This window comes from Hemitrygon akajei, chromosome 12, assembly GCF_048418815.1.
Source record: "Hemitrygon akajei chromosome 12, sHemAka1.3, whole genome shotgun sequence".
NCBI classification, from domain to species: domain Eukaryota; kingdom Metazoa; phylum Chordata; class Chondrichthyes; order Myliobatiformes; family Dasyatidae; genus Hemitrygon; species Hemitrygon akajei.
In genome coordinates this window covers 82529591-82556416 of record NC_133135.1, presented here as the reverse complement: position 1 = coordinate 82556416, position 26826 = coordinate 82529591, and the positions used below count along the sequence as shown (strand labels likewise).

The 26826-nt window shown below is 39.7% G+C and overlaps 1 protein-coding gene across 3 annotated transcripts in view; it reads right to left on the bottom strand.

Annotated features, from left to right (window-relative positions):
- Nucleotides 1-1149: 1149 nt before the first annotated feature.
- Nucleotides 1150-26826, bottom strand: part of LOC140737267 (uncharacterized protein C1orf21-like) — a 202113-nt gene continuing 176436 nt past the window's right edge. For all 3 annotated transcript variants that reach the window (XM_073063612.1, XM_073063614.1, XM_073063613.1), the window contains exons 6-7: nt 16138-16198; nt 1150-1919 (exon numbers count right to left, since the gene is read on the bottom strand). In XM_073063612.1, the coding sequence (XP_072919713.1) occupies nt 1881-1919; nt 16138-16198 (100 nt within the window). In that variant the 3' untranslated portion in view covers nt 1150-1880. The remainder of the gene's footprint in view (nt 1920-16137; nt 16199-26826) is intronic.

The window sequence follows — 26826 nt, the reverse complement described above, 5'->3', positions numbered from 1 at the left end:
ATACTCTGATGCCTTTCCCTTTCTCAGCACCTCCAGTCCTTCATTTCCTGGCTGGTATTAAATGAGCAATACTCAAGATTTAGCAAGTGTTGAGTAGAACAGGGTGTAATACACATGCACTGATATTCTTTGTCTCACCTCTCTCTCTCTCTCTCTCTCTCTCTCTCTCTCTCGCTCGAGTTTTACAGTTTTGTATTGGATTAATGCATCTGTACGTTTCTTCAATAATAACCAAGAATTTGCTGAACTTAGTTAGTTTCTACTCCAAAGGTTGATCTCTAAGGTAAAGTCCCAAAAAGACCTGTTTACAGAAATAACATAGGGAAAGTGTCTATCCATAATCACAAACACAAGAGATTCTGCAGATGTTGCAAATCCAGAGCAACACACACAAAATGCCGGAGGAACTCAGCAGGTCTATGAAAATGAATAAACCGTTGACATTTTCGTCTGAGACCCTTCTTCAGGACTGGAAAGGAAGGGGGAAGACACTAAAATTAAAAGGTGAAGGGGAGGGGATGGAGGACAGGTTAGAAGGTGATAGGCAATGGGCAATGTAATGGGTTGGAGAAGGAGGAATCTAATAGTAGAGGAGAGTGGACCATGAGTAAAATAAAAGGAGAGGCACCAGGAGGTGGTATAGGGCAGTGAGGAGACGAGATAAGAGGCCAGAGTAGGGAGGGGTGAGGGAAATTCTTCCTGGAAGGAGAAATCAATGTTTATGCCATTCAGATTTGAGGCTACTCAGACAGAACATACGGTGTTGCTCTTCCAACCTGAGAGTGGTAAAAGCAAATGCAGAGGTTCATGGGGTGGTAGGTGAGCCTCCCCTTCCCTTTCCCCCCCATGGTTCACTCTCCTGTCCTATCAGATTCCTCCTTTTCCAGCCCTTCACCTTTCCCATCCACCAGGCTTCACCCATCATCTTTTAGCAAGTCCTTCTTCCCTCCACCCCACATTTTTATTCTGATGCCTTTTTCTTTCCTTTTCACTCTTGAAGGAGGGTTTCAGCTCAAAACGTTGGATGCTTATTCATTTCCATAGATACTGCTGAGTTCCTCCTGCATTTTGTGAGTGCTATACATAACCATATTTATCAACATCAGTTCCTCCACCCCATGATAAAAAAGCAATAACAAATCACAGAAAGAAACTACAATGTCTTTATTAATAGAAAAAATCAAAATATCTCTGGCAACACCATTATCTGCTAAAAGCAACCATATTATCCAGCACCGAGACAGAAAGCATTTTATATATATATATATTTTTGGATAGAACAGGTGCTTATCAGTTCCAGAGAGAAAAGAAGTTTTATATTCAATTGTGTGTGCCGACTGGTTGGCTTATTAGGTTGCGTTCCCATAAAAGGTACAGGTTTTTCACTGTTTGTTGCACAATTCAATGACTGGTTGCAGACGCAATTGAAGGAATCAACAGGAGGACATCCATCCGTAGACCTGTTGACCAAATTCACAAGATTTGACAGAGGCCTTTCACAGATTTCGAAAGTTCATCAGAGAAAACTTGTGTTTCCAGATGTGACTGGATCCATGCAGGACCAAGCAGATTTCTGAAGTTTTGTTTATATCACCTGTTTTCTTCCTTGGTGTTTGAGGCAACACTCAAAGTTGCCATTCTTGTGGGCACGAGAAGAATGAATGCAGAAAGGAAATGATTAGCAGCAAAGAGCATTGATAGTCCTCAAAGATGTTTGCATCACCGTTTGCAAGGAAACATTAGTCCCATAACGTAGCACACCATGGCAAACAGGCTTCCACCTCCAATGCAGTTTTATTTGCAGTGGTAACTTGAACATACTGATCTGGCTTTAGTCTATATACACAGTGGTAGTCGTATAATATGTGAAAGTATTGGCACTATGTAACATCCTCTTCTTCTGAACAGTAGTCACGTCCCTAAAAAAAAATAAATGGCATAAATTTTTAAATCCAATAATGCATGTTCTTTCATTAAGTCACTTAATACAAATGGAATTAGTGGCAATTCACTAATGTCATGCTATCCAACATAAAATGATTTTGTTATTATTCAGACTTACTTTTCCCCAATTCATACTGCATGCTGCAATTTATAAAATTAAATGAAACAACTTTGATTTAATTAGGCATTCGTTATTGGTCTGGATTTGAAAAAAAGCTTTTATCTCCTTACAATTTACCATCACCAGTCCTTGAAAGTACGAGTACTTAAGGTCCAGGTATGACCTGTGGAAAGCCACCTCTGGTGCCAAGTGGCAATTCCAGACCAAACTTGAAACACAGAAAGATGCTCGACAGTTGTGGCAGGGATTGGCTGTCATCACTTCCTTCACAGCAAAACCAAGAGATCTTTAACCTCTCACTTTAGCAGTCGGAGGTATCCAGCCGCTTCAAGCATACTTCAATCACCCTGGTGCCCAAGAATATGGTAACTTGTCTCAATGATTATGGTCTAGAAGATGCAAGTGCTCTTAGAGGTTGGCCATTAAGCATATCAATCTCTGCCTGTGGAGTGACCCAGATCTGCTCCAATTTGCCTACTGTCACAACAGGTCAAGAGCATTGACTTTCCACTCAGCTCTGGAACATCTGGACAGTGAAGATGCACACATCCAGATACTCTTCATGGACTACAGCTCAGTAATTAACTATCATATCCTCTAAACTATTCAATAACATCCTTAGTTTCGATATCTCAAAGTGTAACTGGATCCTGGACTTCCTCACTTGCAGACCCCAGTCAATAGAGATTGACAAAAACATCTCGTCCACAATTGCCATCAGAACAGGTGCACCATGAGGCTGTATGTTTAGTCCCCTGCTCTACATCACTATTGTTGGCCGAATCAAAATAGTGACAAATTGGCATATAGGACAGAGATTGAAAATTTGGTTGGGTAATGCCACAACAACCTCTCTCTTAACATCAGCAAAACCAATGAGTTGATTATTGACGTAAGAAATTTGGGGAAGAAATTGGGGGTCCATCAACCAGTGCTCATTCAGAGATCAGAGGTGGAGAGGGTCAGTAACTTTAAATTCTTGGACATTATTGTATCAGATAATCTGACCTGGGACCAACTCGTAAATGTCATTTCATAGAAAGCACGGCAGCGCCTCTACTTTCTTAGAAGGTTGTGTAGATTCAGCATGTTATCTAAAACTTTGACAAACTTCATAAGTGCACAGTGGAGACTATCCTGATTGGTTGTATCATGGCCCGGTGCGGAAACATCAGTGCCTCAAGAACGGAAAAGCCTACAAAAGTGGAGGGTACAGCTGAGTTCATCATGTGAAATGCCACCCCCCCCCCCCCCAGCACCACCACAGAGCACATCTACAAATAGTGCTGCCACAGAAAGCAGCATCCATTACCAAGGACCCCCACAATCCATGCAATGCTCTCTTCTTGTTGCTACCATTAAGTCCCATACCACCACGTTCAGGAACAGTTATTACTGAACTGATCATTGAACACAACCTATGGATTCACTTTCACACACTCTGGAACTCATTTTCTCAATATCATTTATTTATTATTAGTTTCTTTTGGTATCTGCACAGTTCATGTTTTGCACGTGTTGCTTGTCAGTCTTTGTGTTGTTTTTCATTGAGTCTATTGTACTTCTTTGACACACTATGAATGCCTGCAAGAATATGAATCTCAGGGTAGTATTTGGTGACATCTATGTTATTTTGATAATAAATTAATTTGAACATTTGAACATTGACTTCCACGACTTGCTTGTAGCTTGTCTTCTCACTAACTGCATCATGTGCTAAGTTATTGTGATTCCAAATGAAATACAAATTTCCTTCCAACTGCATCCTTGTGATAACACACTGGACCTCAGAGGGTGGTGAGATAATTTTAAAAATTCAGCATTTATTAGTCATTCCAAACCTCTTTTGAGAAAGTAATGGCGAGCTTTGTCCATCAAGTCTCACGTGTAATGTCAGGTAGGAAGTTCCACAGAACAAACTAAGCAACGATGAAGAAAAGGCAAGATATTTTCAGGGAGAGGAATTTACAGGTTTGGTGGCAGCTTCAAGTACCTGCAAAGTGGTATAGATGCAGCTTTGGGAGGAACTACAGCATGTTGCAGACAAAACACACTGCGGCCACGTTAGGAATAGAGATTGTTAACAAGTGGGTATGAATCAAACAGACGGTATTACCCCCGGATGATGGCAACTGGAGTGCCAATGAAGATCTGCTTATCCAATCAAGCGGAGATCATGCTATTCCTTTACATTTCATTCCTAAATTGAAGCTGATGGAAAGGGAGTTAAAAGGTTTATCATTTTCAACAAGATATCCAGCCACTAATTTATTCTTGGGACCAACATGGCTAGTCCATTTAAGCTTCAGATCAGCAGTAAGCCCCAGGATATTCATGAGGGAATATAAGCTCTACTTCTACTACATCTTGACATTAATAAAGTACATCCCATTCTCCCAGCTGTCAACCACATTGCCTAAACCTCCCACACAGAAAGACGCAATTTCTTCCTCTGTGACATGCTTTGGCATCTTCCTTTCAGTTGAACACATGGGAAAAAAGCAAGTGGTTACTTGATGCTTGCTGTTACCAATTAACCAGAGGTTGTAAGTTTCACTGCACAAATTCATTGCACCATCCAACACACACAAAATGCTGGAGGAACTCGGCAGGCCAGGCAGCATCTATGGAAAAGAGTACAGTCAACGTTTTGGTGCTGAGACCCTTCAGCAGCTTCAAGCATCTGCAAAGTGGTAAAGATGCAACTTTGGAAGAAACTACAGATGATGAGACAAATGTGGGTAGTCAGAGGCTTTCTCCCAGGGCTGAAATGGCTAACATAAGAGGACACAGTTTTAAGGGGCTTGAAAGTAGGTACAGAGGAGATGTCAGGGATAAGTTTTTTTTTAAAAAACGCAGAGAGTGGTGAGTGTGTGGAATGGGCTACCTGCGACGATGGTGGAGGCAGTACAATAGGGTCTTTTAAGAGACTCTTGGATTGGTACATGGAGCTTAGAAAAATAGAGGGCTATGGGTAAGCCGAGGTAATTTCAGAAGTACATACATGTTTGGCACAGCATTGTGGGCCGAAAGGCCTGTATTGTGCCATAGGTTTTCTGTGTTTCTATATAATTATAGTAATCAACACACTTAGAACCTATTAAGTCATTATAAATGTAATTACTTGTGGACATAGTCCAACACAACAAACCCCAAAAATTTCAAGAACACTTTAAATGAGGTGGCAACTACAAAAGAGAACCATTTCACAGGAACTATTGAAGGTTCTGTTATTTAAGCTATTTCAATGTCTATTATTCCTACAGTCCATGCTGCCATGTTTAAGGAAATAAAATTGTTGTGAAGGATGAAGGGCAAATGCAGACTGAAGCGAGCTGCCTGTTCGAGAGGAAAACTTTGGCCGTAAGCTATCAGCATGTTTCGGACAAACATGGAAACTTGAGATGAGCTTGAAGTTTTAAGTATGGTGAACCCATTATCAGAGTGAAGTGATGAGCTGGGGAGAATGCAGACTTGGAAGAGCAAAGTGCAGGAAAACTGCACAAATGGGTTAGCTTCAACGTTGCAATTATTTTTAAGTATTTAAAGCAGTTTTAATTACTTTTTCAAGAAAATATTTAAATATTTTGCATAAACCTGTTTAATAACTGGAGAATTAGGAAAACAGTCAAATGTCTTAATCAGCGTTTGAAAATCTCATACTCAATCCTTTATCCTGTCCTGCTGCAGATGCTCTGTTGCCTAATTAAGTTTTGCTTCCTGACTCCAAGAGAAATGCCTTTTACAGAATTTATAGGATGTTTTGTTATACAATTTCCACTTTCTCCATATTAGGACTTTTGACCAATCTTTTAACAGCTCTTCCTTGAACTTCAACACAAATCAAGACCCACTGTCAGCCACCAGCTAATGTGGTCTTTCATCAGAGTGCCACTTGAGCGCAAAAATACTAAGCTTACTATCAACATAGTAACTCAGGCCATGTAAATACACATATTGAAAATCAGGAATTGTAATATCATTAATGTATACAGAACAGCAATGCTAGTTTTAACATAGTAATTTGATTTTTAAAAAGCTTCTAAAACCCAGTGGACGATGTCCTTCACATTGATGGGAAGGATCAGTACCTTCTCTATTTCTTACCATAGGAAGCAAGGAGGATGCTCTTGTACTGTATGTACTTAACACAATATTAAGTGGGGTTCAATAACAGATGGTTGTTAATCCAATCCATTACCTTTGTTTCAACTACATAGAACTTAGTGGAGTAGAACACAGGAACAGGCCCTTCAGCCCACAGTGTTGTGCTGAATTAATTAGTAATCAAATGCCCAACTAATCCCTCTACCTACAGAATGTTCATATTCTTTCATTTCTTGCTGATTCATGTGCCTATCTAAGAGATTCTTGAGTGCCCCTATCGTATTAGCCTCCACCATCATCCTAGGCAATGCAGTTTAGGCACCCACCACTCTGTGTAAAAAATCTTGCCCTGCACATTTCCTTTCATCTTACCCCCATCTCACCTTAAGTGCATGTCATCTGGTATTAGATATGTCAAACCTTGTAAAAAGATACTAGCTATCGATTCTACCTATGCCTCTTATAATCTTATAAACCTCTACCAGATCTCCCCTCCACCCCTCCAGAGAAAACCACCCAAATTTGTCCAACTTCTCCTTATAGCATGTGCCATCTAATCCAGGCGGCATCCTGGTAGACCTCTTTTGCAGTCTCTCCAAAGTCTTAACATCTTTCCTATAATTGGCAATTGGATAATGAATGCGATATTCCAAATGCAGCCTAACTAGTGTTTTATAAAACTGTTAACATAATCTCAACTCTTGATCTCAATTCCTCAATAAAGGCAACCATGCCATATCCCTTTCTTAACCACCTGAACAACTTGTGTAACCACTTCCATGGAGCTATAAACTTCTACTCTCAGATTCCTCTGCTTATCAATACTGTTAAGGATCTTGCCATTAACAATTAACATTAAAAGATCCCCCTGGATCTTTACATTTGATCTTGCGAAGTGCAACACTTTACATTCGGCAGTTTGAAACACCATCTGCCATTTCTCTGCCCATATATGCAATGATCTATATCCCATTGTATCCTTTGCCTCATCTTGTATGTTGTTCACAACACCACCAATCTTTGTATCGACTGCAGCTCACTAACCAACCCACCTACTTTTTCTAGGTCATTTCACAAATAGCAGAGGTTCCAGTATGTTTTGTGTGGAACACCAAGGACCCTATGCTTCTTAATCTTCTGGATGAGTCTCCCACAAAGGACCTTATCAAACACCTTACTAAAACCCACAGACAACATTACCTGAGCATCACATTTAAATTGACTTGCCTCCTTAACAAAAAAGCAAGGAAATAGGGAGTGATATAGAACGATTGACAAAAATTGGCTTGTGAGTCTGTTACAGATTCTGTTAGCTAACTTACCAATTTCTATTATTACAGATTTTGGAAATGGGAAGAGAATTTTCTAATATTTGCAACTGGTTTGTTCCTTTTATTGTACATACTATTGAAATTAGAGGTCAAGGACTGTTTTGTATAAAATGGCTTAGCAATTGGAAGAAAAAGCGAAGAGTGAGGCGGATTAACTTTCCAACAATTTCACTAACTGAAATTTCTAAAATAAAATATTGCAGGTGATACAGATCTGGTAACAACTTCAGAAATTTCAGGCCTCCAGTAATGGTAGTTCCCTTCCTCCCCCCATCCCAATTACTTTATCAGAAAATAAAGAATGAAACATGAAGTTAATGATTGGTTTAACATTTCATGACTCTACCTATAAAATTAAACTGACTATTTTCCAATGCATGTTTGTTACAGTTTGGCTATCACTTGTATAAAAGAAAAAATATTGCAAGATATTGTTAATTAATACTATAAGCTGCTTCTACAGCTCAATGCAAAATATTAATTCTACTCAGTGTTTTCCCCTATTTTGCATGAACTTTAGGTAGACAGTTTAAGCCTAGATACTCTTTTACTCCAGTCATGTATACAGGTTTCCCCCGCAATCCGAAGGTAGAGCGTTCCTATGAAACCGTTTGTAAGCCGAAATGTCGTAAAGTGAAGAAGCAATTACCATTAATTTATATGGGAAAAATTTTTGAGCGTTCCCAGACCCAAAAAAAACCTACCAAATCATACCAAATAACACATAAAACCTAAAATAACACTAACACCTCTTCTTTGTGGTGGCGTGTTGGGGAGGAAGCATTAAGAAGAGGGACGCCTCACGTCTTAATAAGCTGGTAAGGAAGGCGGGCTCTGTCGTGGGCAAAGTACTGGAGAGTTTAACATCGGTAGCTGAGCGAAGGGCGCTGAGTAGGCTACGGTCAATTATGGATAACTCTGAACATCCTCTACATAGCACCATCCAGAGACAGAGAAGCAGTTTCAGCGACAGGTTACTATCGATGCAATGCTCCTCAGACAGGATGAAGAGGTCAATACTCCCCAATGCCATTAGGCTTTACAATTCTACCGCCAGGACTTAAGAACTTTTTAAAAGCTATTATTAATGCTTTTTGAGATAGTGATTTAGATGCATATCATATTTTTTACTGAGTTAAGTATTGTATGTAATTAGTTTTGCTACAACAAGTGTATGGGACATTGGAAAAAAAGTTGAATTTCCCCATGGGGATGAATAAAGTATCTATCTAACATATAGTAAAAGCAGGAATGATATGATAAATATACAGCCTATATAAAGTAGAAATATTGTATGTACGGTGTAGTTTCACTTATCAAAATCGGGAAGACAGAGAGCCAAAGTTGATTTGGAGAAAAAAAATCCGCACGTACACGCATACGTACGCACATACACGCATGTGCAAACAACTGCCCGCACAAGGTTTCATGGTCATTGTAGTCTTTCTCAGGGTAAACACACATATAAAGCGGGCATCTTTTTTTCGTAAAAGCGAAAATCCTCTTTGGTTAGCGAAAACAGCTACTAATGTAGGTCTTTCGTAACAGCGAGTTGTCGTAAAGCGAACATTCGAAAAACGGGGACACCTGTACTCAAAAGAAAATCGCAACAAGGTCACAGCAGCAGATGGTAAATGCATCTTTCACCACAAAATGAAGAGGTGGCAACTTAACCCATCAGTTCCAATTCCATCTCGTAGGGAAACAATCTCATTAGTCCCATTGCTCCTCCTCACACTGCCCTGCAATTTAGTCCCTCACACATGTCCATCAACTTCCCTTTGATAGTTACTTCCATCAACCTACACAAAGGGGTAATTTACATTAGTTAACCTAACAAAGCATTTACAGGACACTGACAAACACTGGAGCACCCAGGAATAGACATGAGCAATTACAGAGGGAATGATAAACTTCACTAAGACAGCATCTGAGATGAAGATCAAACGTGGGTCGCTACGACTTTGAGGCAGCTGTCTAAATGCATGCACTCTCTATCAATAACAGTAGGGTACAATGAACATACAGAAGGCCAATAATTTCAACTAAATCCTGTACGAAGAAAGTGAGTAGGATGTTGATGGGAAAAGCAGAAACTGGAAAGATATAAAGAAATCAAGGAACAAATGCTGAAATTGCTTTGTAGAAAGGCAGTCAAAGGAAAGATGAAATCACTAAAACAGATCAAATGAAAACAAGGGAACAACTTTTATGAATGAACATTTCCTTGAAATATTTAGAACGTTGACCAAGTTAATAGTGCCCAAGCAAAGGAATTTAAAACCTCTGAGATAGCAGTATAAATGAGGGTTAAAGGACAACATATTCACTAACTGGTCTTCCTCAAGCGCTGTGAAAAATCAGAATTCTGAAATTTTTAAACCACTGATGATCACTGAGGTGCATCACTGCAGAGTGAAGCCTATCAATGGAATGAGAAACCAGGCAAACCTGGTCCCACAATCTGGTTTAAAAAAAAGAGCATTTCTCCCTTGCAGGACTTGGTTGAAATTATTTTCACCTTATCTGTAATATTTGCTCTTTGGATCAGCATTCTGTTGTAGAGTACCGCACAAAAAGCCACCAGGAAGGAGGAACAGGAGCCTCAGGACACAATCACCAGGTTCAGGAACAGTTATTACCCCCAACCATCAGGCTTTTAAACCAAAGGGGTTAACTCCACTTGCCCCATCATTGAGTTCTTTCCACAAACCATGAACTCACTTTCAAGGATTCTTCATTTCATATTCTTGATTTTTATTGCTTATTTATCTATTTATTTATTTTTTTAATAAATTTTCTTTTTGTATTTCAAAGGTACATTTATTGTCAGACAAATGTATACAATATACATTCTAAAATGCTTTTTCTTCGCAGTCATCCATGAAAACAGAGGAGTGCCTCCAAAGAATGAATGACCGTTAAATGTTAGAACCCCAAAGTACCCCCCAGCTCCCCTCCGTCCTGCACGAAAGCGGCAGCAAGCAACAATCCCCCTCCCCCCTCTGGCAAAATAAGCATGGGAACCCGCCACCGAGCACTCAAGCGTGAGCAAGGCAGCAGCCTCGCAGTACTCCAAAGAATACTACTAGTTCACCTGGTATTCGACACAGCCCAGTCTCTTGCTCTCCCTCTCTCCTCCCTAATACGGCAGAAAGGGGTGTCTCCGTTTCACAGTGAGAGGGGAGACATAGCTGGTTCACGATGTTTGCACAGTTTGTTGTCTTTTGCACACTGGTTGAACGCCTAAGTTGGTGTGGTCTTTCACTGATTCTATTATGGTTATTATTCCATTACTGAGTATGCCTACAATAAAATGAATGTCAGCGTTGGACGTGGTGACATATTTGTACTCTGATAATAAATTTTGTTTGAACTTTGGAAAAGGGGCCTTTTGACCCACCACGTCCATGCTGACCTTTTATTTTGCCATCAACTTTAATCCCCTTTGCCTGCTTAGGACTGTCATGCATATCTGTCGTGCCCCGCTGGAATTCCTAGCCATGTGCCTGTGTTTCGAGTGTGACTGACAAGAGTTACTGAGCAAACATAATAGCTAGAAAAACAAAGCCAGTATGAGAAACAATTCAAGACAAGGTTAGAAGTGGTTCTGGTTTTTAATTCTGTTTCAATGAATGGTATTTCTTGCAACAGATAAACTAGATACTGGGAAACAAACAGCAGATTATTAATCACTTCACAGAATACGCCACATCATGAGATTTTGAATTGAATATTAATAGAGCTATACAAGGAATGACTCGTCAATTGTAATTGTCATTCTGTCCTAGGGCAGTAATTATCTGGAACAAATTTGATAATCTGCACAATGTTAAGGTAGCAAATACTATACTGAAGTAGATTGTGTATGGTTAATCTCCATACTGTTTTCCAAATTATCTGTGGAGGTCTTCAACATGCTATACCAATACGTCTTAAAAGGTATCTATCACCATTTCATTGAAACTAATTTAGCTGATAAACAAGGATTCTAAGCAAACTCTCATAACGGGGAGTCTTTTCAGATGAATTCTTGACCTCACAGTTTACCTTGACAGAGCTCTTGTACTGTACTGTCTGCCTGTACTACTCTTTCACTGCAACTGTAACTCTTTATTTTGCACTCTTAGCGCTCAGTGTACTGATGCTTTGAAATGATCTGTATGGATGGCATGTAAAGCAAAGATTTCCACTGTATCTCAGTGCAGGTGACAATTATAGCCATATAACAATTACAGCACGGAAACAGGCCATCTAGCCCTTCTAGTCTGTGCCAAACTCTCACCTAGTCCCACCTACCTGCACTCAGCCCATAACCCTCCATCCCTTTCCTGTCCATATACCTATCCAATTTTTTTTTTGAAATGACAAAATCGAACCTGCCTCTACCACTTCTACTGGAAGCTCGTTCCACACAGCTACCACTCTCTGAGTAACGAAGTTCCCCCTGTTGTTACCCCTAAACTTTTGCCTCTTAGCTCTCAACTCATGTCCTCTTGTTTGAATCTCCCCTACTCTCAACGGAAAAAGCCTATCCACGTCAACTCTATCTATCCCCCCTCATAATTTTAAATACCTCTATCAAGTCCCCCCTCAACCTTCTACGCTCCCAAGAATAAAGGCCTAACTTGTTCAAAATTTCTCTGAATGTTAGGTGCTGAAACCCAGGTAACATTCTAGTAAATCTCCTCTGTACTCTCTCTATTTTGTTGACATCTTTCCCATAATTCAGTGACCAGAACTGTACACAATAGTCCAAATTTGACCTCACCAATGCCTTGTACAATTTTAACATTACATCCCAACTCCTATACTCAATGTTCTGATTTATAAAGGCCAGCATACCAAAAGCTTTCTTCACCACCCTATCCACATGAGATTCCACCTTCAGGGAACTATGCACCATTATTCCTAGATCACTCTGTTCTACTGCATTCCTCAATCCCCTACCATTACCATGTATGTCCTATTTGGATTATTCCTACCAAAATGTAGCACCTCACACTTATCAGCATTAAACTCCATCTGCCATCTTTCAGCCCACTCTTCTAACTGGCTTAAATCTCTCTGCAAGCTTTGAAAACCTACTTCATTAACCACAATGCCACCTATCTTAGTATCATCTGCAATAAACCAATTTAAAAAAAAGACCATGAGTGCAAAGTCAATGGTTTGTACAAGTAGTAATTTTCAGTTGGATGAGAGGTGGAAGCGAATAGAATGCAGAGCAGAGGTTCTGCTGGGTAACATGCCAGTCAACGAAAGGAGTTGGTGGACATAATACAACCAACTTAGGCTCAGAGGCTCAATCAGATGGAATTTGTGGTTAATAAGCAAGAGTCACAATGGAATTAGTAGACACTGGAGATTATAAAATGAGCTGACAAAATGTTTAACTGGATAGAACTAATTCCAGAGAAATAGGATTCTGGGAGACTTTAGGATCCTTATAGAAGGATTGCCATGGTTACGGGTAACAAGCCTGTGAAGAAATGGAAATGGTTGGAATCCTGACCTAAGTGCAGTAACACTCACTCAATTCCTAAATGACTCCACTCAGACAACACTGGATTTGATAATGTCACCAAAGACACTCAAATTTCTAGATGTACTGTGGAAAGCGTTCTAACTGGTTGCATGACCATCTGATATAGTGGGGGGGGGGGGCACTGTGCAAGTTCAAAATAAGCTACTGAAAGTTGCAAACTCAGTTACCTCCATCATAGGATTGGCTTCCCCAGCATCCAGGACATCTTCAAGGAGCGATGCTTCAAAAAGACAGCATCCACCATTAAGGACTCCCATCACCCAGGACATGCTCTCTTCTCATTGTTACAATTCGGGAGGTGATACAGGAGCTTGAAGGAACACACTCAATGATTCTGGAACAGCTTCTTCCTCTCTGCCATCAGATTTCTGAATGGACATCGAACCCATGAACACTAAACACTACACTACTTTTTTCCCTTTTTTTTGCACTAATTTAATTCTTTAATATATATACACTTCTTACTGTAAGTTAGTTTTTATTACATATGCAATGTACTGCTGCCACATATCAACAAATTTCATGACATGTGCCAATGATATTAAACCTAATATTGATTACTGACATTTGGACATCTCAGTCCAGTGGTAGAAACCCATTTCTAGCTTTCTCCTTCCTACTCTGCAGAATATGAACTCTGTCACCAATGCACATTTCTCTATGCACAAAGCTTTTATTGCTTTTCAATGGCATGCTCTTGGCAGTGGACTATTAATGGGGGGGGGGGGGGTAGGAGAAGTGAAACGTTAAGAAAGGCTTCACTGTTACATGATACCAACTACAAATGGATAAATACCTGAGAAGATCCATTACCTGAAACCTACACATATTACATTTCTAATCTTAACCTACATCAATTACAAGTAAAAGTAGAAGTAGCCTCAGACATCAGGCAAACGTTTAATTCAACACCAAACAGGATAAATCATTTCTTTGATCAAGAACGTAATCCAGCTTTATGGTCTGAATGAGTAGGATTTAACACAGGCTAGGGTATAACTGCTACGGTAAAACTGCCCCTTCAATGTAAATTACATTTGGATGCTAAATAACAAAAGGATGCACAACCAAGTAGTGTTTATCATGGGATGTAAATGTAAAAGAAAACCATCCATTTGAAATTATTTGGGTTATGAGTAAGAAATGTGGTAAACATTGGAAACTGGCTAGCCATATCCACTTGAACAACAGCTGTGTACAGAGATAACATGCAGTACAAACTAAAGCAGAATGCTGCCGGTGTTGAAAACAAGATAGAAATGGCCTGGCAACTTGCATATAATTTTTTACTACCGGTAATTCACTATGGGCAGGTATGGCATGATTTCTCTGGATGGCACGCAAAGCAAAAGGCTTTTCACTGTAACTCAGTACATGTGATTCCATTGAACCAATACCAGATAATTTGACAAACTGGATATGAGCCCTTTGCCAAAACTGGGATATAAGGAATGCAATGAAGGACAGAGGGATGGATAGTTTGGAATGTGGAAAAACTCTGATTAAATAAAACATAGTTATTTTGTTTCATGGTAGCTCTGCATTTAACCATCAAGATTTGTCCACAAATCTTGCACACAATAAACAAACACAAACATTCCTATTTTATTGACATAGATTGCTCAGCATATTCAATGCATTTTTTCTGTGGCCAAATGGAATACAGTGGATTCCAGTTTAGGCCTTTGTTTAACTGGGCAGCTGTTTATTTGGGCCACCCCTTAAAGAACAAAAGCAAATCAAGAAAATAGCTGTCTTCCCTTCAATATTTGGGACACTATGCCACTTAACTGGGACAGGAGACTTGCTGAACTAGCATTAGTCGTGTTCATGTCATGTGGCCCTTAAGACACTGCACCATGCTTAGGGGGAACAGTTTTTAAAATATTGGTAGTTGCCTATGTTAGTATTCAAAAAGAAGTGATTTTTGTCACTAATAACTGGTGAGACATAAACAGTAGGACAATTCAGAACCGTCTTGTTTATTACAGTTTCAAACATTCAGGCTTGGAGATGCCAGAATGGCCAGAAGTGAAGATAAAACAATTTCACTACTTCAACAAGTAAGGAACTACGAAAAAAAAGATTTGGAGGTGGCAATCACTGAAAGCATTCGTTAAAGACAGTTCATTATCTGCACTAGGTGCCCGCACTGATTTTGCACATTTACAGTCAATCAAAAGAACACAGTACACGGGATGATTTCCTCTGTTGATAACTATTAGGAACTAATACAGTTTTGTAGTACATAGCAGTTTTGGCAGTGTTCTAATTTGTTCTGTATTTAAATTAAATACATAATTTGTTACTCAGTTTGTCTTTGTTATACCTTTATATCTATTTCCATGAAACTTTGGCTCATGGGCATCCGCTTAATTGGGCCAAAATGTACTGGCCCCAATGTATCCCAATTAACTGGAATTGACTGTATTTAACAAAACAAGCTACGATAATTTAACATCAAAGTCCACAAGGAATACATTCATTGCAGACTTCATCAAAAGGATCTTAAGAGCTTTATTTTTGCACAACTAAATCATATGTTTTGCATATGTAGTGACTTAAATTCACCATCTGTCTACTGGGAGTGTTCAACAGAACGCATAGTAAACAGTCTTAAATCTGTTATTGGGTTTATTTCAACAACATTTCATGAGTTAATTTTTGATTACACAAAGCTATGAAAAGCACATAACAACTTTAATTCCATTTCCTTAATTCATAAAACTCAATTTATTCTCTTTTGAAGCTTCTTCTTAGCTGGTGTTTTAATGAAGATGAGATTTACTGGCAGACAGAGCAAGATGTATTTTGGACTTTGATAAATTACCCACTGGTTGCAGGTATGCATGCAAGATATAAAATCTCTAACCATATAACAATGGAAGCCAACTTGGAAAACATAGTAAATAGATTAAAACCACATACTCAATTTAAGTGCATCATTTTACTCTGTGAGGGAAGAAGTTTCGCTGTACCTAGTTAATTAATAGCCAATCTTGATATGATAATGGAGAAATGGGAAACAGGAAGTCTATATTCAAATACTAGAATTAGCCAGGAAGAGCATTAAATATCAAACTTACCCTTTCAATCTTCTCATCCAGCATCTTGAAGAACTCTTGCTGACTGTCTGAAGTGTGAATACTAAAAGGAATATTTAAAAACAGAATTATAATATATTCTGTACAGTGCAAGGAACTCCAGCATTGAACACTCATACTTTTTCCCAGGAATGAGTCTACACTATAATGATTATATACTCATAGTATTGTACAAAACATACAATTATGTTATTAAACTAGTTCAGGGTTGGTGGCCTCTACCAGGTAACAATTATTCATAAGCAGTCCACATTTTGTTACATGAATCCACATATTACTCCATTAAAACATGCAAAAGAAAAACCAGTTCTCATTAATGAATACTTCATTCTCAACACTCTTATTCTTTTGTCCGAAATTGTCATCTCAACCAGCATCCCACAACAAATAGGATTTCATGCATTTCAAAAATGCAAGATTAGAAGGCAGAAGTAGATTTTTTTTTCAAAAAAGTATTATTTGAATGAACAAAGCAGGGTCACACATGTACTAAGAGATCCCAAAGTGAAAAAACTGCATTTTAAATAAAACTTTGTTATGAAAGGAATTAGAAACAGTCACCATTAATGTAATCAAAATACAGCATTGATCCAAAATGGACAAAAATCTGAGAAAACTTCGAATATGGGTATGTGTGTTTACCATGTAGGTGGAAAGTAGTAACTAACAACAACATAGATTGCTAATCTTCTGAAACAAGTTGTGGTATCTGTATAACACAGTAAACCATACTCCATGACAAAAGACTTTAATTAACAATGTTCAATCTCCTCTCTCCCCCACAGATCTACTACACTTTACTCAGTATCATTTGTACTTGCTGAGTATCATATTTACATAGAGCTTGATCTCAACTTTCTTTGGTAACTGTGGAGTTTCCTCACTTGCTTCATTTAGTAATTCAATAGGGCCACTGATTTACGTACAAAACATTTACAATAAATATGAAGCCTTGCACCAGAACATGATTAGATCAAGTGGCTGCTGCATGAAATTGATCAAAAACATCTAATTACTCATTAGACACTGATCTTCAATGTCTTACTTTTGTTTAAGCATGAAAAAACGTTTGATTTAAAGTAACAAAACTACAGATTATGTAGATTCAATACAGATCAAATACAGAATAATCTTTTTATCATTTCAAGAGTATTAGTTCAATTCTAGCAATTCTAACACTGTTCAATTAACATTCATGAGACTAGCAGCTGACAGAGCCTTGCTAAACAAAATAGATAATATTCCCTTTCCTTGCAAATGAAAGGGCTGTTTTCAGTGCCATTAATATGAAGGTACAACCTTTGGTGTTAGCCTTGAAGTTTTTCTTTGTGTAAAAACAAGCAACAGAAGTCTGGGAAATGAAAAAAAAGTGAAAACCCTGCAATCAGTGTCTGACATCTGAGGAATCAACAGGCAAATTATTCTCATCAAGTTGTGACGGAGTGTCCTGCCCAAAACTTCAATCCATTACTTCCATATGCTTGCCTGTCTGAACTAAATGTCAACCACTTGTCTTTGATTACTGATAAGTATTTTTTCCTTGCTTTAGAAACATAATAATTAACTCAATAGCTACCGTTGGCAATTCGTCTGTGCATAGTTCTAGGTGGCAGATGGTTTTCCCTTGGGTGAACAAACACATAATTCAGGAACCATGTACTAGGATAAGAATTTACATATTTTATGAACAACAAAGGTCTTTAAATTTGACAAAGATCTTTGTACTGATACTCGGGTACTGCAATTCAACATTTACAAATTCTGAATGAAGATCTCTGGTCTAATTAAGAGGAGGTAGGATTAGTCCTCTTCATTCTGCAGTTACTGTTTTCCACCATAAATAAATGGTTTACAACTCGAAAAAACAAAAGCATTCTGAATTCCAACTCAACAGCTATTTGGTATCAACAAACAACTGCCCAATATCTTACTAAATGTCAAATTCTGACCAAAGGACCACAGTAGATATTAATCTCTGAACTGCACCTCCAAGCTGTTTTTCCTATACTGCGTCTAGCTAGTATGAGCTCCATCATGGCCACAAGCCTCCCCACCATTGAGGCCTTCACAAAAGGCTCATCATGAAGGACTTTTACTATCCTGGATATAGCCTCTTCTCATTATGACCATCTGGGAAGAGGCAAGAGCCTGAAAACCCCACATTCAACTTTTAGGAACAGCTTCCTCCTCTGTGCCATCAGCTTTCTGAATAGCGTACACACACTGCCTTGCTATTCTTCTTTTGCTGTATGCGTGCTGACATACAGTTATTGTTTAAGTTTTACTCTGCTCTACTGCTAAAAAAACCAGAAACTTCATAACATGCCAGTGATAATAAACCTGATTCTGTTTCCTGAAAGAGTACATGTTTGTCTGCAGGAACATAGCTGTAATGTACTCAGATGGGCTAAGGGAAGAATGGGACCGAGGTCATTTTTATAGTAATCAACCTCAATGCCTTGATCTCCCAATCTACTTCACATTTCAAATTCAATGTCCCACCAGCACCTGTAACCTTAACCTCCACCTTGCTTAAATTTACCCAACTACATCCTCACAATAACTATTGGCGATAAATGCACTGACATACACATCAAGATACTCTGGCACCACCTCTGAAATCCCCACCCTCAACCACTGATAAGGACAAGGGCAACAGGTGAAAGGAAGAACTATCACCCAAGGATTCACTTCAAGTAGCACATCAACCTGGCCTGACCTGGAAATATCTCGCTGGCCCTACATCCATGAAGTTCAGACCCAGTAGCACTGTGGAAACAGGGATGTAGTAGCTCAAAGTGGTGACGCCCCTCCTCCTTCTCAAGGGTAGCCCACCTTGGGAATTAAATGATGGCCCTGCCAAAACACTTGATTCCCAAAGAATGAATGAGAAACAACAATTGGAAAAGTTGTTTCAGGTGGGATTGTCCAACCTAAATGGCTTGGAATCCTTATGAAAGATTTTACTCTGGCATCGCCTACAGATTTTTTCCTGATGCGCTGATTTCAACATTTTGGCATTCCTATTTTTGCATTTTCTAAGTACATGCTGTTGTCCTCCCCACCTCCATGCCCACTTGAAAGTCACACCTCACACAGTCTCAAAACCAGTACATTATCAAACACTACTGAGCCTGAAAGCTGCCAGTTATTAATCCAGATAAAGCACATTGGTAGTGCAATGTTAAACTGGAAGACTTCAGCAAGGAGAATACCTGTTTCATAAATCAACTAGGGAACAAAATAACTGAGACAAATACAAGCCCATGACCTTGGAACCATAAATTTCAGTAATAGGTCACAATGTCCACTAAACAAAATGCTATTGACATCTTGTAAAAAAACATTCACGTATAATTTGAATCTATTTTGGGGCAGTGGAGAGCAGAACGGGGGGGGGGGGGAGGGGGAGGGAAAGAGTGTAGTGCATGTTCACAATCAAAACTACTACTACCATTGCTGTCAAATTAAGGATAAGGTCGAATAAGGGTTAAAAATCCAGACTCACTTAACAGATGACATGGAATTACTAAATCTTTTACTTTGGAACGAAACCTTGCCTGCCTGAACACCCCTAAGGAAGATTCAGATTTACCCATAAGTGACAAAATCCTATCACAGCCAAATTTGTAACATAGGAAATGGGAGCAAACAGGAAAAGTATTTTGAAGGAATCACAACGAGCAGTGATCCTACCAGAGCAAGCAGTAGGACCTCTTTACTGCTCTTACATTGCTGGACTGACCAGGAGGGAATGTCATCAGGGGCTGAGTCACTGAGTCATAGAACTACCAGAGATGGAAGAACAGCAGATCTGGTTTTGTCTTGTGGAAGGGGAATTGGAAGGGAGGATCAAAGTTTCAGAACTAGATACAACCAATCAGGGTGCAAGAAGTATGACCAAAGGGAGCTGAAAGATGGTTGAGGCACTGCAATGATGTGCTTTCCTGCTCTTTATGAAAGAAAGGGTTGCCTTTATACTACACCATTAATAACCTTGGGGTGACCCAGAATTTCCACCAGCTGACGATGTATTTTCGGAAGGGTTACATGCTGTTATAATGCAAGGGGATGTTTATCTGTCTCTGCAAATATCCGCATTGATTGACAGTCGCCAAACAGACATTTTGGCAACTGTCAAAGCTGGTGGCTTCAAGCCTTTCCAATACTTGGTTGTTTCCTGTTCTTAAACAGCCACACAGACCTGTCTTGATGTCACTGGGTTTGCGCATGACCACATTCTTTTAATTCATTATTGTGGAGGACTTTGCTTCTGCTTTTCCCATAAACCACTTCCCCTCCACCCACCAGTGTTCGGGAAAGTTTCTGTCTGGCCGAGAGCCAGACTAATTTGATGCAGCAGAAACTGAAAACAACTGTCATTCTAACAACCGAACTGGCAATGCCAAATTCTTTGTTTGACCAGAGCAAGAAATCTGAAGAGGCAACAGGGAAGAGAATGTTATTGGTAGCTGATGTTGAACAGAAATACAAACCCCATTTCCAGAAAAGTTGGGATATTTTCCAAAATGCAATAAAAACAAAAATCTGTGATATGTTAATTCACATGAACCCTTATTTAACTGACAAAAGTACAAAGAAAAGATTTTCAATAGTTTTACTGACCAACTTAATTGTATTTTGTAAATATACACAAATTTAGAATTTGATGCCTGCAACACATTCAACAAAAGTTGGGACAGAGTTAAAATAAGATTGAAAAGTGCACAGAATATTCAAGTAACACCAGTTTGGAAGACTCCACATTAAGCAGGCTAATTGGTAGCAGGTGAGGTATCATGACTGGGTATAAAAGTAGCGTCCATCAAAGGCTCAGTCTTTGCAAGGATGGGTCGTGGCTCACCCCTTTGTGCCAAAATTCGTGAGAGAATTGTTAGTCAGTTCAAAAGGAACATTTCCCAACTCAAGATTGCAGAGAATTTAGGTTTTTCAACACCTACAGTACATAATATTGTGAAAAGATTCAGAGAATTCAGAGACATCTCAGTGTGAAAAGGGCAAGGTCGGAAACCACTGTTAAATGCGCGTGATCTTCGAGCCCTCAGGCGGCACTGCCTAAGAAACCGTCATGCTACTGTGACAATTATAGCCACCTGGGCTCGGGAGTACTTTGGAAAACCATTGTCACTTAACACAGTCCGTCGCTGCATCCAGAAATGCAACCTGAAACTGTATTACGCAAGGAGGAAGCCATACATCAACTCTATGCAGAAACGCCAGCAAGTTCTCTGGGCCCGAGCTCATCTCAGATGGACCGAAAGACCGTGGAACCATGTGCTGTGGTCAGATGAGTCCACATTTCAGCTAGTTTTCGGAAAAAACGGGCGTCGAGTTCTCTGTGCCAAAGATGAAAATGACCATCCTGATTGTTATCAGCGAAAGGTGCAAAAGCCAGCACCTGTGATGGTATGGGGGTGCATCAGTGCCCACGGCATGGATGAGTTGCATGTATGCGAAGGTACCATTGACTCTGAGGCATATATTAGGATTTTAGAGAGACATATGTTACCATCAAAGCGACGTCTCTTCCCGGGACGTCCATGCTTATTTTAGCAGGACAATGCCAGACCACATTCTTCACGGGCTACAACAGCGTGGCTTTGTAGACACAGAGTGCGTGTGTTTGACTGGCCTGCTGCCAGTCCAGATCTATCTCCTATTGAAAATGTATGGTGCATCATGAAGAGGAGTATCAAACAACAAAGACCACGGACTGTTGAGCAGCTGAAGTTTTATATCAAGCAAGAATGGACAAAATTTCCAATTGCAAATCTACTACAATTAGTATCGTCAGTTCCAAAATGATTACAAAGTGTTATTAAAAGGAAAGGTGATGTAACACAATGGTAAACATGCCTCTGTCCCAACTTTTGTTGAGTGTGTTGCAGCCATCAAATTCTAAATTTGTGTATATTTACAAAATACCATTCAGTTGGTCAGTAAAACTATTGAAAATGTTTTCTTTGTACTTTTGTCAGTTAAATAAAGGTTCACGTGAATTAACATATCACAGATTTTTGTTTTTATTGCATTTTGGAAAATATCCCAACTTTTCTGGAAATGGGGTTTGTACTAACACATGCACAAAATTTCCCCAGTAGTGAACAGAATGGGCTTTGGCAGGGATTGGGCCATGCTCTGCAAATGAAACAGTTTACTATTTCTTTACATTTTATTCAGGGATATTGAAATGTTAAGTTTTATTGAAAAAGATCTTGTGTTATTCCTTTTTAAAAAAAATACATGAGCCAGTTCTTTAATAGATGTTTATTTGATGCATTGATTAATGACTTGAGCTGTATTGACAGTATGAATGGAAAATCCTACAAAAAGTCGTGGATTCAGCCCACTCCATCACAGGTGAAGCTCTCCCAAATTTGTGCACACCTACGTGAAATGTCGTCGCAGGAAAGCAGATTCCATCATCAGGGACCTCTGCCACCGAGGACAAGCTCTCTTCTTGCTGCTGCCATCAGGAAGGAGGTACAAGAGCTTCAGGACAACACCCTACCAGTTTCAGATAGTTACTATCCCTTGTTATGCCATTGGCCCCCTCCTTTGTGAAAATCGCAAGAACCCTAGTTAAGGGGGGTCAACTGACCCAAAAAGAGAGAGAGACCATGTTCTCCCAAGAAGCAGAATGAAGGTGACCTTGACTATTGTCTCATGGAGACCACGTGAAAAGCCCTCGGGCAAAGTGGGCTGGTTGAGAGAGAGATCGCATTACCTGCAACTTGATTGACACCTGCGATCCCGTGAAGAAGTATAAAGGCGGGTCTGAGGGGGGGAAACCCTCAGACGCACCCAGGAGACACCAAGGAAACACGATATCGATTCCCGTGGGAGCGGGACGCCATGTTGAAGGAAGCCACGTGCGTTAGATTCCGAATTTGAATCTGTGGTTAGAACCAATGAAAGACTGCTTTAAAATAACAACGGGGAAGTCTGCTCCCCTGATTCCAAGGATTTGCTCTGCCAAGACGACGGGCAAGTGTTTATCTTTTCTAAATCACCTCTTTCTCTCTACAACGTGAAAACCCCAGCGGTTCCCAAAAAGGAAAAGCCTGCAAACTTCTGAGTGACTCTTTATATTTCCGTTGGACTCAGTATTAACCCCTAGACAACTGTAGAGCTTATTTCTGATTGATTATGGTTACACCGGTGTTTTAGATTGAGTTTTGACGATGTATATGATCTGAATGTTTTGTATTAACCATACGTGTGCCCTTTTTGAATAAAACGCTTGAAAATAGTAGCATCCGACTCAGCTGATCCATCTATCTTTGCTGGTAAGTTACCTGGTTACGGGGTTTCGTAACACCCTCAACCATCAAGCTCTTGAACTAAAGAGGATAACTTCACTGGTCTCATCATTGAATTGTTCCCATATCCACAGGATTCATTTTCAGACTCTTCATCTCATGCTCTTAATATTTTTTGCTTATTTAGTAGTATTTCTTCTTTTTGTATTTGCACAGTTAGTTGTCTTCTGCACTCTGGTTGAATGGTCTTTCATTGATTCCGTTATAGTTATTATTCTATACATTTATTGAGTATGCCTACAAGAAAATGAACTTTGAATGGTAACACTGCCATTTACCAAAATAGAAAATGCTGGAAACACTCAGGTCAGGCAGGATCTGTAAAAGGAGAAAGTTTTATCTCTGAAACCTTTTGACATGGCCACGAAATATTGATAACTGATTTTACAGATGCTCTCTGACACATTGAGTGTCTCCAGCATTGCCTATTTTAGATCTGCAGTACCTTCAGTTTCGTGTTTTTGCATTTGCTGCCATCCAGCACCCTTCCCTCAACCTCCCCTCACCCTTACACCTTCCCTCATCTCTACAGAACAATTCCATCCATCTAATTTGGAGCTGGCATCTAGCAGCACGATCTATGTCAACTCAACTAAGAATCTTTGGGTCAAAAGACCTAATTCTGCTTCTATGTTTTATAGGCTTCATAGACTACTAACTGAGCACTGCTGTGCTGTCAGCTTGACTGACCAGTTTCCAGACGGCTGTTTCATGCCCTTGGACTAGCCTGAATTTCTAGTTCACAATGTAATCAATGAGACCCAACCCAGTCTGTCTCCACAATGGGACAATGCAGTGTGGCAGCAACTTGTACTGACAGCTGATTGATACCTTGTTTTGATCTCCTCCCTTGAGACTGGAAAACAAATTGTTCCTGGAAATCAGTGAGTGAAACTTCACAGATTCTTTGCTCTTAAATGAGGGCCCAAATTTAGGATAATTGTGGTAGAAAGTCAAGGGATGAATTTAGTTTATGTATCCTCCATTTTGGTTTGGTGCCAGTTTCAAACTGGAATTGGATACATACTTGAAATGGGGATAAATGTCAAAGCTATGGGAGTCTCTGAGACCAAATGATGTGTTGTGATTTCATGATTTTCACTGCTTGGGCAGGCTCTGTGGAATCAAAGAAAAAAAAAACTTTTTATGCATTCTAATTTGGTATGAAAATAACGTGCAGGTCAGACAGCATCAGTGGAGGCAGAAACAAAATTAACACTTTGGTTCAATTAATTTTTTTGGTTACTTAGAAAAACAAGAAACCCAATGCTTTTAAGTTGCAGAATAGGAGGAATTGATCTGTCTGTCTGGAGCAGAGATAAAAGTGGTGGGAAGAAAAGGCCTGTGTGAAAAGTTGTATAAAATACTGGGTAGATCACACCCACTGTAAACTGTGCAATTATGATTGCCACACCAGGAAGAATTGCAATTAAAAGCTAAGAGTGTACAGAGAAGATTCACAAGAATGCTGTTTGGATGAGAGGGCTTGAGTGATAAGTGGAGTCTGGGTAGGCTGGGATGGTTTTGCCTGGAGCAAAGGAAATTGAGGGTCTACCTTAAAGGGTTATAAAATCATGTGGGGCACTGTTAGGTTAGAGAGACAATGGTACAGCAGTCTAAACAAAGTGAGAGAAGAGGTATGTAAATAGGATCTGATGGACAATTTTTTCCAGAAAGGCAGTGATGGATAAATGGAATGAATTGTCGGAAGTGGTAGAGGCAGGTGCAGTTACAAGGTTTAAAATGCATTTGCACAGATACATGGGTAAGGAGTGTAACACTCTGGGAAAGGTTTCACTGCTAACGTAATGGTCTTTCAGCAGAAGCAGTGTTTGGGTTATGGTTAGAGATAACGGGTACTTTGGAATGTCAGCTGTCCAGTGGAGTGTGTTTTTCGTGTTGTGTGCCTGACACCAGTGTGGGAGATGAAGGGAGAAGACGCTGGAGAGAAGAGGTTGCAGGACTCGAGCCGGAGTGGGGCCATGATTTGACGAAGCCCGGGGAGATTGAAGAAGATCGGCGAAGGGGAAACCGTGAACCCCAAATTGTGGCATATTAGACTGTTTCATTAAAATGGGCCCTTTTTTTTGCTCTTTCTTTACTAACCCTTCAGTTAATTAATTATAAAGATAATTTGTGCAATTGTATGCGGTGTATTGTCCATTATTTCGTGGTACTGATTTGAAACAGGATAACGAACCACGCAGCCTCCACATAAACAGGGGGTTTTGATGGGCTTGTACTTCAATCTCCCATGTTTGGCGGAGCTGGAGATCGTCTTCCCTAGACTTATGCAGCCGACAGAACTGGAGTGTTTCCAGAGATTTAAAGCAATGTGAGCTAAATGCAGGCAACTGGAACTAGCTTAGACAGGCTTATTAGCTGGTATGGACAAGTTGGGTCGAAAAGCCCATTCTGTGATGTATAACTCTCTAACGAGGCATTTGCCCTAACCAATGTAGTGCAGGACCAGACAGAGCTTATAATAAAACCTTGTAGTGGCAGGAAATTATACAAGTGGCATGATAAGGTCAGAATGCCAACAGTTAAAAGCTCCTGAGCAAATATAAAGAAGAAACTTCAAAAAACAATACTCTCCACTCACAGCACTTGAACCTCTCTGAACGCTCCCTTTTAATCAAATACTCTATTTTCTGGATACAGTGACCTTAAATTCAGTCTTCTTGCATCAATCAGCAGGAAGCTATACATGCATTGTGGAGAGAGTATCTACAGTAAATTTGATATAGAAAGATACATCACCAAGCCAAGGAAGATGCAACTACTCTACCTTGTGGGGCAGATACAGACTTTAATTTCATTCCACAAGTTAATTCCTGCAGATACTTAAAATAACTTACAAGGTATCGTAAAAAAGATTAATTAAATATTAACATTAACGACTATTGTTATGCGACTTCAAAAAACTTTTGAGTCGTGCAAGAAGAACATCCAAACTCTCATCGTTATGGAATAAACTATTCCCATCCCAAACCTGGAAAGACTACTGTACATTTTTCTGACTCTCAAAGTTCCTTGCATTTCCTACCAGATGGATGAAAACAAGGGCTCGAAAACTCAAAACCTCAAAATAAGACCATATGACACATGAACAGATTTAAGCCACCTGGCCCATTGAGTCCACTACGCCGTTCCATCATGCTTGATTTGTTATCCCTCTCAATCCCATTCTCCTGCAATCGCCCCGTAACCTTTCGCATCCTGACTATTCAAGAACCTATCAACCTCCACTTTAAATATACTCAGTTACTTGGCCTCTACAGCTGGTGTGGCAATGAATCCCACAGATTCACCACCCCCTGGCTAA